This window comes from Amblyomma maculatum, chromosome 11 (assembly GCF_055883805.1).
Source record: "Amblyomma maculatum isolate TAMU_Amacu chromosome 11, ASM5588380v1, whole genome shotgun sequence".
NCBI classification, from domain to species: Eukaryota; Metazoa; Arthropoda; class Arachnida; order Ixodida; family Ixodidae; genus Amblyomma; species Amblyomma maculatum.
Window position 1 is genome coordinate 20696161 of NC_139354.1, and position 13333 is coordinate 20709493.

Below are 13333 nucleotides of genomic sequence, written 5' to 3' on the forward strand. Positions count from 1 at the left end.
TACTGCTTGCAAACTTAAGATGGCCGCTATGGGACGAAAAACATGTTTTCGCCAGGAACAAGCGGGGATAATGTTCTTCCTAGTACCACAATAAGGCACAATTTTTTTTTTTTTTTTTTTTTTAAGAAAGCAAAGATCAAGCAGAAAATTTGGATCAGTTGGCACAAAACAGCCGCATACATTTAGCTCCCATAAAAGTAACTCTTAGACCAACCAAACTTTGCTTTGTTTTCATTTTATCCAATAATTTGTTAAATCAGTGTTCGTCAGATCAAGGTTCAACTGTACTTCACAGGAGACATCAAAACTTGCTATATATTTTGTAAACATGGCGGCTCGCATATTCTAAATGTAGACTAAAATTGAATTCAGTGTAGCACTTTGCATAATGGAATTGGTTTGAAGAACGCCAAACAAGCGGCCCATAAAACAGCAAACGCCAGGCACTGACCGAGGCATCCCGGTGGTTGTAGTAGGCCAGGGCATGCCTCCTGATGGCAAGCAGGGCGGCATCTGGCGCGTAGCCAGGGTGTGGAGGTGGCTGCGCAGGGGGCGGCAGCGAGGCCTTGCCAAACTGCGAAATCTGCTGCCGCCGCACTGCCTGGATCTGCAGCACCTGCTCATTGCAGTGCCGGTCCTGCAGCACAAGGGGCAGCGGAGCACTCAAGCTATCGGCACAGCTCATCTTTCCCACATGTCACCAGCCAGACGACGACGATGGCATTGGCATGCATGATAATCTTGATGACAGCATGTTTGACTACCATAATGAAGCAGGACCTTTTACTTGCTCTAATGTAGGACAGGCATGGCTGAAATACATGGGTCGTTTTTGCTAGCACCCAACAGGAAAATATGGCAACATTATTCAATGACATTGCTTTGTGCAAAGTGACTTCATGTCTCCTGCTAGCAAAAAGGACAAAAAAAATCCTTTCTTCACATATGAGTAAAAAGCTTGAAGAGTTTGATGCTGCTCATGATGACTCAGAGGGTGCAAACTTTGACCAAAAAGACTCTAGCATATCCTGTCCTTTCTTTTCTCTGTCTGTAAAGTTTGCACGCACTAAGCCACAAGGAATATTATGATGCACAACTAAGCAAGAAACATGCCCATGCATGCAAACAAACAAATCAATGAGCACATGAAATAAGAGATTATGGCAACAAAACAATTTTAGCACTGCAATGTGCACGAATTGCACCATGGGACTGACTTTGAACCTTGGGAAAAATTTCACCTTTGTCTAGTATGCAACACCTTTCTACTCACCCCCAAAGCACCCACCAAAAGAAATACACCAAGGCCAACTTCACAACACTAAGGTCATCAAAACCGTACATCTTGAAGTACAACGCACTTTAGCCAGCCTTCGTCAGCCTACGCAATGCTTCCTGTTGCAATGTTTGTGGCAGCCATGGAAATTTTAAATTGTTTGTACAAGCATGCAGAAACATGATGAAACCAGTGGATGAATTAATCTTGTACGCTCACCTGGAGATGCGTGAAGAGCGACAACCGGCGACGCTTCATGTCGTCGCACGACTCCCACTGGCACTGGACATCGCCCTCAGCCTCCGGTATGTGCACCTTGCAGGCATGGTAGAACACAGCACCCGGCGTCGAGAACGTCCTGTGCGAGCGAGAGCACAAGGGCACATTTTGATGAAATAAAAAACAAGAGAGAGAAATAGGTACACACCACTCCCCCCTTAGGCAGAAAGAAAACTCCATCGAAAGCTACAGAAGAAAACAACAAGAACAGAACACACACTGACCACCTGCATCACAGCTTCTTGTCAAGAAAACCTCCACAGTGTTAGCATATTTGTATTGTCGATGATGCCAATCAATTGATGCTAACTTTACTATGCACATATATTTACCTAACACTGTTAGCATCTTGAGATAACACGCTACGCATACGAACGCAAGGCGGGGACACAGCACTTCCTTGCATTCCTGTGTGCAGCGCTTTTGTTATCTCAAGATGAATGGATACCAACTTGCTCAGTAATCTGATTTGACTTATTGCCATCTCACCTATAATACAGTGTGTGAAAGCCCAAATAATTTTCTATTCTGCTCTCAGAACTACATAACCGCCTATCACACTGGAAGTGACACTTCACAGCATACCATATTTACACGCATAATGAATGTGCTTTCCCAATAAAAAAAAAAAAAATCTGAAAATTTAGGGCGTGCATTATATGTGAATAAAAAAAAGACTGAACAGTAGAAACAGGATACAAGCAGAGTGGTGGATTCGGTATGCATACTTTACTTTCAAAATAGAAGCATACAGTCAACAACATTTACCTTAAATCCACTTGTCGAGCTAACGGCCTGTTAAAACTCTAAGGAGAGAACTATCTAGAGTTCAGTCTAGCCCATATCGCACGGTTCAGTGCAAAGCCCCGCTGTAACAATTTTCTACAACACTGATGTGGCAGATTCAATACATTCAAAAGACCGTGTGGGGTTTCCTTGGTTCGTCAATTCCTGAAGACACATTTTAATTAACCCTCCATCCTGCAAAGTGGCAAAAGTAGTTCTAGCATTTAATAACATGTTATATATTACTGCTAGTTGCTTTGCCATGTTAAGAAAGGGCCCCTTTTAATGATGACTATCATTACCAGATGACTGTGTACTGAACGAACGGGGTGCATTCATTACATGAGTAAAATTGCCTCTCATACAGCCAAAGAAGCAGGTGCATTCCTTGTGCGAGCAAGTTCATTACGAGAATAGATATGGAGGTGGCTTGCTCAATGAAATTAATAAAAAAGCAAAGCATAAAAAGAAAGTTGAGCCTTTGAGGGCATTAATAATAATGTTAATGGCTGTGGAACCCCTTGCAGTCCCCTGTTCACATATATGCTCTCTGCTTGCTTAAAGACCAATCCTTGAACTGTCGCTCTAACAGCTCAACACTCTTGTAAAAAAATTGGCCTCAGCTACTATATTATTCACTTACCGGTCATAAGTGACCACCCAGCAAAGATATAATGCACTGTTTATACAACCGCACAAACATGCTTAGGAGTATCATGACTTGCTCAACGTCCTGGAAGGTTAATTCCTATCCCCACATCCCGTCTCAAAGGAGCAACCAACGCTGGCAGGTCCTTCCAACTTTGTGATACCCTGCAGTCTCGTAACGTCCCACAACCCATCGAGGAATCAGTACTCGGCCATTTTCAGCTGGCAGCTACCACCCACCCAAGCCAAGCCAGTCGCTTCTAGATTACAACGCTAACAATGCAGGATATTCTGCAGAACGGGGCCTTTAACGGTGTCGCACTACAAACAGACTTAAGCGGCCCTCATGCTGTAGAGACAGGTGGTGAAGTAGTTTGTTTTCGAGCCCCTGAGAGTTCGCAGCTTTCATCCGACATTCCAATGTTTCAGCATTACACGGTTTATATTACGTTCCCCTGGTCCAACAAGTTCCTGGGCATAAATAAAAGGGTATAAGTTACTATGACAGGCAAAAACTACCTGATTTATGTGTTAGGTCTCATGCAATTCTGGCACAGGTAAGGTCATACTTCCATCACACTATATCTACAGGTCGGGTTTACAAACTTAACAAGGTGATCCTTAATGCTATCCTCCCAAGCAGTCCCTGTGATCCTATTTACACAGAACAGATGCAAGCATATCAAGAGTGCCTGTTTATCTTAAGTATCGGGAATGATCAGCCACTGCTGATATTTGTTATTATTTTATACATGTAGGAAATAGTATGAACAAATAGAGTGAACACATAAGTGTAAATGCTATTAAAGGCCTCACAAAAGCTTTCAAAGGCACGAGGCGTCCTAAATTCATGCAGTATGCAAAACAAGTGGCAGCTCGCAGAAACCTCATATATAGTTGAGAAGTGCTCCACTGAACGCCTAGAAAGCATATATTCTTGTCTAAAATGTTAGGAGCTGCACTCAGATGAAAACACAATGTTTAACCAGTATTCACAACTTTCACCTTGTTATCTGCATTCGTCAGCTGCACAGGGGAAGAATTTGTTCTGACCTCTGAATGGGGACATTTCCTCGTGGTATCTGAACTTGCTCTGCTGCACGCCAGCAACAAAAAGCGTCGAAATGCAGCACTGACATGGAAATTCAATTGTGCCAATTGGATGCCATGAGCCCTGCGCACTGCGCAAATGCGTGTCATCGACACTGCGAAATTCTCTGTCATGAGAAGACGATGCTTCACGTGCTTATTTCAGTAATACGCCAAATAACCAGTAAAATTATTGAGAAGTAACAGCACACAACGAGCACAAACTTCTCTAAATGGCTTTAAGGCTGTTTCAAATTTCCTGTCACCACAAGGAAAACACGAGTACAACACAGTAACGAACCGGAATGTGTGGCACCACTCAAATTGAATAAAACAAATTATTTGAGAGTTCGAACATTTCCATACCCCTACTTTTTGCGACACAGCTCTGAGAGTGCAGCCAGCATTTTAAAAGCACCAGCTTCAGTTTCACTTAAGCACCACGTGACAGCATTTTCCATTTGGCCCACTTTGGTACAAGTGGCACAGCTGCTCTGCCCCTATCAGTTCTGCTGTCTCTCACAGAAACACATAAAATACGCACTGCCTATTGCACCACAATTGTGGCCGTGCTCCCGCATGGTATGTTATGAATGTCACTTCGTGACAGTGAGTGGTTCATTGAATGCTGGCATTACAACAGGCTACGTTAAAGGAAGCACGAAAGTATATAATGCAAGACTAAGGAAATGCACATAATGACTGGCGACTGAGTCCATCACTAGTTTCCACACACACACACACACACACACACACAAAAAAAAATGTTTAAGCTAGCTTAACCAGCACTGCAGATATTGGCTTAGAAAAATCAGCTGAGGTGCAAGCATGACAGCCGGAGACACAGAAACAAAACTATTATGCTACTGCCAACTGTCAGCGCCACAGAAGATGCACGATATTTGGCTGTGAGGACTTTATTTCTGCCATCCGTACCTGCTTGGGCTGCCATGTGATATCATTCCTGTGCAAACTGACTTTAAAGTTTGCTCTTTCTAAGAGCCTCGGTTCATAAGATTTAAAGTGCCAACACTGTAGTTTCAAGGTCACAAACGTTCACCATGCACTGGTGCATGCTGCTTCGCTAAATAAAACAATTTGGGGCTTATATCAAGTCGTCTCAACAATCTTACGAAAGGATTCCCCAATCACAGTCCTTACATCAGTTATTCAATATGTGTATATTTAGTGCTTTTCTAACAATATGTGAAGTCATCCCTGAGTCAAAGCAACATCTTTAGGCCCAAAATGAGATTCTTTTGCTGTTTTCCAAACCGTTTCCCTTGGTATTTTGAAAAATTGTTGTTGATGCGGAGCGAGGAGATTCTAAGGAACATGGTGACGAGGCCATAAACTAGAAATGTTCAAAGGCTCCCAAGAGCTGCCCTTTAAAAGACGCCTTTCCCGGATCCCGACAGATGAGGATAGTGTCGGAATGAAGCGGCTGACACAAAAGCGGTGTGGAAACACGCACATGCTGCAACTTCACTCATTCAGCAAGCGTGCCCTCCTCACCTATTGATAATTGGATGGAGAGGTTCACTGTAAGGTACAAGGTACTGATTCCCTGCAGTGTTCACACAAAAAATGAAGAAAGCGCACGCTCACCGGTCGCAGCCTTTCCATTCGCAGTTGTAGACCAGCTTAGCCGCCTTGTGATGGTGGTGGTGGTGGTGCGGATGGTGCCCTGCTGCAGGGGGTGCCGTCGACTTCTTTTCCGCGTCAGCCGAAACAGTCTTCACAGCCGCCGTAGTGGCAGCTTTTGCTTCTGCCGGCTGCATGGACACCGGCGTTGTCGACACTGCACCCGCTGCCACTGTTGTCACGGGGTTTGACGCTAACGGCAATGTTTTCACCGCAGAGTGTGAGGACGAGTCCACACTACTCAAAAGTTTCACCAGATTGGGCTGCGGAACTGTCGTTGGAGTAGTAGATGTAACTATGCGCACAGCTTGTGATGTTGTCGATGCTTGCTGCTGTTGCTGCTGAAGCTGCTGCTGAGGAGTCTTCTGAGCCTGTACAGCCTGATGGGTACACGTGTGCTGAACCACGGCCACCTGCTGCTGAGTTGCACTGTTTTGCACTGAACTTTGCTGAATCACACCCTGCTGAACAAAAACATGCTGAGCACCTGACGACACCGCCTCAGTTCGGGCCACAACCGTTGCCTGCTGCGGGACGGACGTTGCGGCAACAGCCGATGAAGTCTGCTTCTCCCCTGCGTCACTTGCTTGGGACGTGGGCGCCGTTTCGCATGAGTCTTCCAGCCGAAGCCGCTTGGCACAACTGCCGTCACCACCGCTGTCTGCCTCTGCGGGCCGCTTCGAGGCCCCGGTGGTTAAAACCGCGTCAGTGGTAGAGCGCGAGATAGCTTTGGAAGCGCTCTCCATCGACCCCACAATGTCCTGGATTGGAGACAGGTCAGACGAGGCCACTGTCTTCACCGTGGTGACTGCTCCGTTGGTCACTGCAACGTTAACACCTTCCGCTTGTGTCACGGAGGAGGACGGTGACGAATCAGCTTGCTGCAGCATCTCTTCTTCAGCACTCCCATTCTGAAGTGCTGCAGGCTCCATGGCGAGCGGCACCTTGCCTTTGTCCAGCAGGCCGTTAAGAAGCGGCGAGCTCTTGTACACAACAGTTTCGACAGGCTTTGTCTCGACACCCGTTCCCGAGGCAGCTGTTGTGCTCGGAAGGATGGAAACGCACTTGTGCGGTGTCGACGCGGTGGTGACGACGGGATTCGTGGCTGTGCCATTCTCGCCAACGTGGTTGTGGACGGGCTGCTCCGTGGTTGCCGTCTGCTGTCCAGCTGGTGTCTCTGACACCGGCTTGGACTCTGGAGGCATTGAAACTTCCATGACAATGTCACGTTGGAAACCGTTGGGGCGAGCCGACACTATGAGAGGCCCCCTGAAAGAAAAGAAGGCAAAATTAACACTGCAAAAACCTATCCACCCGTAATAAATTTCTTTTTGCTGGTTTACTTTGCTGTCCAATCCTATTACAGTCAAACCTCGTTACTACAAATACCACATTAAGAAATTTTTCAAATTAATGAATGTTTTTAGAAATCCCCAACAGATTTCTTATGTTTTCACTGTAAAAATATTTTAAAATTACGAATTTCAATATAGTGTATATGTATTTCAGAATAACTTACACATTATATTTTTTTCTTCTATAATCTACGAACATCAGTAAATTAATAGCGCCGCAGCTTGCGACTCTCACGTGAAACAAACCGCTGTTTCTGTGTGTATGGTTCGTGGGCTGCAGCTATTGTCATCAGCATATCTAGTGCAAGCTCCTAGTGCCACCACAAAGGTGTGGTTTAATATGCAGTAGCCCAGAGGCCAAGACGCCTGCCTTTTTTCTTCCTGTGTTGTTTGTCGTTTGCCGGTCTGTTGTTTGTGCCATTCGCACGTGCGGGACAGTGTTTTTCTCTCTTTCTTTTTTTTGTCGAGGATTATCTTACTGCGAAGTTTGTGCGAGAACTGATGATTACAGCCATTGAAAGTGCTAAGAAGATAGCTGCAAGAAATCGATGCAGGGAAAAAGCGAACTGGCCTCTGCAGACAGCTAGCATTGCCCCATCGACGGCCACAATCATTTTGAAAGACCGAGACAAGATTTTCAAACTTCAGGGAACAGTGAAGATGAGGTATATTGAACTGTGATTTTTTTTGCACATAGACAAAGTCCATGCTATACTCGCTCGGTGCAATCACGTACCTGTGAGGCATTGCGCAAAGTGGGTCATGTGCTGCACGCGGGACAAGAAATTAACATATTTCTTCAAATAAATCAGCTTTGAAGTTGGTGCAACATTTTCATTCTAGGTTTTGCTTGTCTCCACACGTGCCTACTGCCAAGGTGTGTCATTTTCATACCTAGGTTTGATCACTGGCATTTAACTGCAAATTTTTTTTTGCAACAATATTTGAAAATAACGAACTTTTTTTTTTTTTTTTTGTCCTGTGTGATTCCTTATATTGTGATTTGACTGTATTACACCTTTAGTATGATGCATAATCATAATAGCAGCACTGTTTATCAGTACCAGCAAGTAACTCGGCAGCCTGTGCATGCACAGCGTGAAAAAGAAAGAAAAAATTGAAATAGCAGCATTTTTTACTGCAACATACAGTAACCATGAACAGCCAGAATTTCTGGACATTAAACATCATCCTGACAACTAAAAACTGCAAAACATTCAACAGGTGCGTGAAAACTGTTATCAATGAGTGGAACAAACTGCCAGCTGGCATCACTGAGTGCAGCACAGAAAATTTATTTCGGGCTTTTGTATCAGATGTATGACTTAGCACCCAGTTCTCTTGCGTGTGTTTCCTTCATCACTTTGTTTTTGAGTGCTTTTATCACTTTGTTCGTCGCACAGTTGCCCCCTTTAGATGCATGTTTCTCATTCTGCATTATCACTTGTGTCGTGTTATTTTCTTCATTTTTATGTATTTTTATTGCACTCTGGCGTTTCTTGCAATGTTATTTGTCATCTCCCCCCCCTGCAATAAAGCCTTTGGGCGCTGCAGGAATCTGTAATAAATAAATAAATAAATAAATTATGCACAAAGTGCTAAAAAAAAAAAAACGAACTGAACAAAGCTGCTTCCCCACAAGAGATACCCACTTATTTCTTACACAGACTCAGTTACAACACTAGGCAAACATCTCAATCAGGCGGTTAATCTGCGCTAAATGCCACATTTCCCGGATCAAAAATTAAAAAAAATGTCTTTCGACTTAACGCTGCACACTCACCTGGCACCAGCATTGATGGCATTGGCTACAGCTTGGCTCCTGGCCAATAGAGCTGTGCCCATAGCACCGGCTGGTAGCTTCCCTTGTGGCCGAACCACCAGCATCCCCGTTGTGATGCCCGTGGCAGAGTTGGGCACCATCACAATGGTGGCGCCCGGTGGCAGGCCACCTGCTGAAGCTAGGCTTGCAGCCAGGGACTGACCCTGCGCAACCACCGAATTCGAAGACAGGGCCGAGCCCACAACCATGGCGGGGCTGCCAGTCAAGTTCGAGGTCAGATTTGAGGCCAGCGTCGACCCCATGACAACAGTCGGGTTGGAGCCACCCGAATTCAGGCTTGATGCCAGCGCGGAGGAACTCACTACCACAGTCTGATTCGCAGCGAGCCCCGAGGTATTCGATGCTAGGCTTGAGGCCAGAGTCTGGCTCAGGCTCACTGCTGATGCTGACGACGGCGCCGAAGTCTGGATGGAAGTGGGAGCTAAGAGAGGTGCAGAGACCGGTGTAGAGAAGGTGACCTGCAGTGGTGTCTGAACGGACATCGAAGTATGGACCGAAACAGCAGGCATTGTCGAAATGGAGACTGGTACCTGTCCCGTCGATGCCATGGACACTACCACTTGCGCTGGTGCTTGAACAACTGTGCCTGGCTGTGCAGATTGGATCAGCACTTGTCCTGTCGCTGTCTGAACTTGTGTCTGCAAAGCTGCTTGGCAGATCTGAGTTGGGACTTGAACTTGGACTGGAGGCCGAACCTGCGTCTGCACAACCGGGGTCGTCTGAACTTGCACCTGCTGTGGTTGGAACTGGGTCTGCACGACAGGGTTTGCAACCTGCATCTGGACCTGCTGTGGCTGAACTGTTGTGTTTGGAACTTGCATCTGAAGGGTTCCAGATGGAACCTGCACCTGAATTTGTCGCTGTGTTTGGATTGTGGCCGTTGAAACCTGGATCGGCTGTTGAACCTGAATTGGTGCTGCCGACGAGGCTGGGGTCTGCTGGGCAACATTTGCCGGAACCTGCACCTGAATATGAGGCTGGGTTTGAACTGTGGTGGCTGGAACTTGCACCTGAACTTGCCCTGGCTGCGCCTGAATCGTTGATGTCGGAACTTGCATCTGAATCTGGGGCTGTGAGTAAACAACCGACTGCGGGAGCTGCCCCTGAATCTGAGACTGTGTGTAAACAGCTGTTGTCGGCACTTGCACCTGAATCTGAGGCTGTGTGTAAACAGCTGTTGTCGGCACCTGCACCTGAATCTGAGGTTGCGTGTACACAGACGTCGGCACTTGCACCTGAACATGAGACTGCGTGAACACAGCCGTTGTCGGCCCCTGTACTTGAACCTGAGGCTGCGTGTAAACAGCGCTCGTTGGTGCCTGCCCCTGAACCTGAGGCTGCGAGTGAACAGCTGATGTTGGGACTTGCATCTGAACTTGAGACTGGGCGAGAACAGCCGACGTTGGGACCTGTACTTGAGCCTGAGGCTGCTGTCCATGAACTGTGGAAACCTGAACCTGCACGTGTGGCTGAGTACGTGACAGCAGCATGTGCGCAGGACTTTGTGTCTGAACTTGAAGCTGGACTGAACTGTGGACAGAAACCTGCGGCTGCTGTTGCAGCTTAGCCTGTAACGCTGATGTCAAGCAGGATGTCTGCGTTGTCTGTGCTGAAGACATTGATGCAGCAACTGCGGTCACAGTCGATGCGGCTGCGGATGATGTGGTCGAGGCAAAGTTGAAAGACTGTGCTGTGACCACAGGCTGCTGGTGATGCTGCTGGTGGTGGGAGGAGGAGCCAGGAAGGGAGGTCGCTGCGGCAGGGTTGACTTCCCGCCGAACAGGCTCAGGAACTCGGGAAGGGGTTGCGCTGTTGGCCAATACGGGTGTCCCGGCTGTCACCGGTGTCGCCTCTGCATCCGCACTAGTCGCCACCACCGCCGCCTGCTGCTGCTGCATTTGCTGCTGCCGCTGAAGATTGCGGGACACCTGCAAGCACGAGCCAGTCGAGTGAAAACAACTCCCAACATTCAGACGACAAACACAACTTGACACAACCAAAGCAAAACATAAATGCATTAATACCTTTAGAATGCAGCGTCTCCGGGCTATGCTGGTTCACAAGCTTACCAATGGAAACCACACAATATTTGAAGCAAACACCACTTCACTTTAGATTCCTTCAAAAGCCAGTCTTTGGAAACTACAATGGTCCCCACAAATGTTCATAATGAAACCCACACTGGGATTGAGAGCACCGTACTTACTCGAACGTAATGAGACTTTTTTTAAGAATTTAACTCTCAAAGTCTACCCTTGCGTTCTAATCGAATATTGCGATTCGGTTGGACTAAAGAAGCACCGGGGTGCAGCCATATTGAATCTGCCACCACTCTGTTTCAGTTCCCACGATTTTACATGTTATGGTGGCAACGTGGGTACCAGGGAAGCCAAAGCAGGGGTGGTTGCGGACAGTGGTGAAATCCACTTCAGGTTGAACCTGCCAACTCTGAAGTGACCGTGTTTACTGTTTTCTATCTTTTGTGTGTGTGTGTGTGTGTGTGTGTGTGTGTGTGTGTGTGTGTGTGTGTGTGTGTGTGTGTGTGTGTGTGTGTGTGTGTGTGTGTGTGTGTGTGTGTGTGTGTGTGTGTGTGTGTGTGTGTGCGTGCGTGCGTGCGTGCGCGCGTGGCCACGCCTTTGGTTTCTGAAGCTAAGCCGGCAACCCACTACAAAGGGTGGGCCACCATCTCAATCACCATCGATCAGCCAAATCCTAATCCTTCTAAAGTCAAAACGCTGTGCTTTTCGCTTAACCTCATTGTCACCCACTTTTCGCATCTGTCCCAGTGGATTAACGCGGTTACTTCTGTTAGTATCGTATTCTGCACGATGGTAACGCGCCGTGCCCAGTACGGTGCTCGCTTCAGAAAAGCTGTTCTGATGGCAGAAGAAATCGAAAATTCTGCGACAGCTTCAGCTTGACACCTGGGCGTTAATTAATCTACCATACGTGGGTGGCAGATGCAGCAGGAGGCAATTTTTAAATCTGAGCCTGACTGCAAAGGCTTCCGACGACATCATCTGGGAGAATGAGAGCGAAAAGGAAGACTCCGTTTCTGAGCGCTCGGCCTCCGACATCGATGAATGAGAATTTTTGATGAGACTGCAAGGGCCAAAATGTCTATTAAAGGTATTTTTCCAAACGCTAATCTCACGTTATATTTGTGGTTTTATTTCTTTCCCATTGGGCAATACGCAACGTCGCCTGTCGTGTTACATTCAAGTAAATACATAACTTATTGGCCGCTTTGCACCAGCATCGTAAGACATTCCTCTCCCAACGAAGGCAGCACAAGTCACAATACCAACAGACAACAGAACTTGTATAAACATTCTCCAAGTGGAATATTTGTTACCCTAACAACTGCAAGACTTCCTATTGTAGTGGCACCAACCCAGGCACCCCCATTCACTTTGTATTGTTCTTTCTAGGATCGCCCTACATCCTATAACCAGCAGCACAGGCCATCACTTAACCAGTGAGGTTGACCAAGTCAATGAGAGCTGCGTGTGCCACAGCTTGTAATATATCCATGTCCCATGGGCAATCTAGCCATGGTTGCCAAACTTACTGCAGCTATCGCAAATCACTGCTGCCAGAGATCATTACCGGGTATGGCAACCAATGGCCTTTTTGGCGCAATAAAGTAAGGGCTGTTGTGGTCATGAAGCGAAGCTGCATCAGCAAATATTGCACTGTCATTTACAACACAGTGTCTAAAGTGCCATTCGACAGCATGACAAAAGTGGGCTCAGGCAGGGTCTGCTGGCCACATTGCCTCCAGCAACGCATGTTGCCCATGCAAAGCCAACATTTTCTGCACAACAGATCCCTGACAGACACCAGCATCTGGAAAATGTGCTGAAATTTGTTGCTGTTGCAAATAATAATCCACTGGATAAAAGAATGTCAAAAATAAATCCCAACTGAGGATCATTGATGAGTAACGAGTTTCTGGCAGTGCAGTTGATCACCAATATATAGAGCCCAGACATATCAAATTATTGCCCACATCTAACTGTCTGAATAGCCCCTTAAAGATCCCATGCAAGGGTATAGCAGTGTTGTTTGTGTTTACCGTATTTACTCGCATAATGATCGCACTCGCGTAATGATCACACCCCTGAATTTTGAGGTCAAAATTCCATTTTTTAAATTCCCCGCGTAATGATCGCACCCCTGAATTTTGAGGTCAAAATTCCATTTTTTAAATTCCCCGCGTAATGATCGCACCCCGAACATGGAGCCGCCTGGTGGTTGATCTGCAGTCATCCCGCAGCGAATGCATTCCGACGAGTTCCCAACCTAGTCTAGTAACGTTGGAGTTCCCATGATTCCATGCTTTGCGGCGTTCGCCATTTTGCAATTCGGCAGTGTCGTAGCGTGCTTTGTGTTTTTGTGCGAGTTTACGCC

The 13333-nt window shown here is 46.7% G+C and overlaps 1 protein-coding gene across 2 annotated transcripts in view; it reads right to left on the minus strand.

Annotated features, from left to right (window-relative positions):
* Bap170 (Brahma associated protein 170kD) overlaps positions 1–13333 on the minus strand; it is a 91008-nt gene that overhangs the window by 7139 nt on the left and 70536 nt on the right. For both annotated transcript variants that reach the window (XM_084583406.1, XM_084583408.1), the window contains 4 exons: positions 8861–10848; positions 5687–6991; positions 1496–1634; positions 452–637 (listed from right to left, as the gene is read on the minus strand). In XM_084583406.1, the coding sequence (XP_084439532.1) occupies positions 452–637; positions 1496–1634; positions 5687–6991; positions 8861–10848 (3618 nt within the window). The remainder of the gene's footprint in view (positions 1–451; positions 638–1495; positions 1635–5686; positions 6992–8860; positions 10849–13333) is intronic.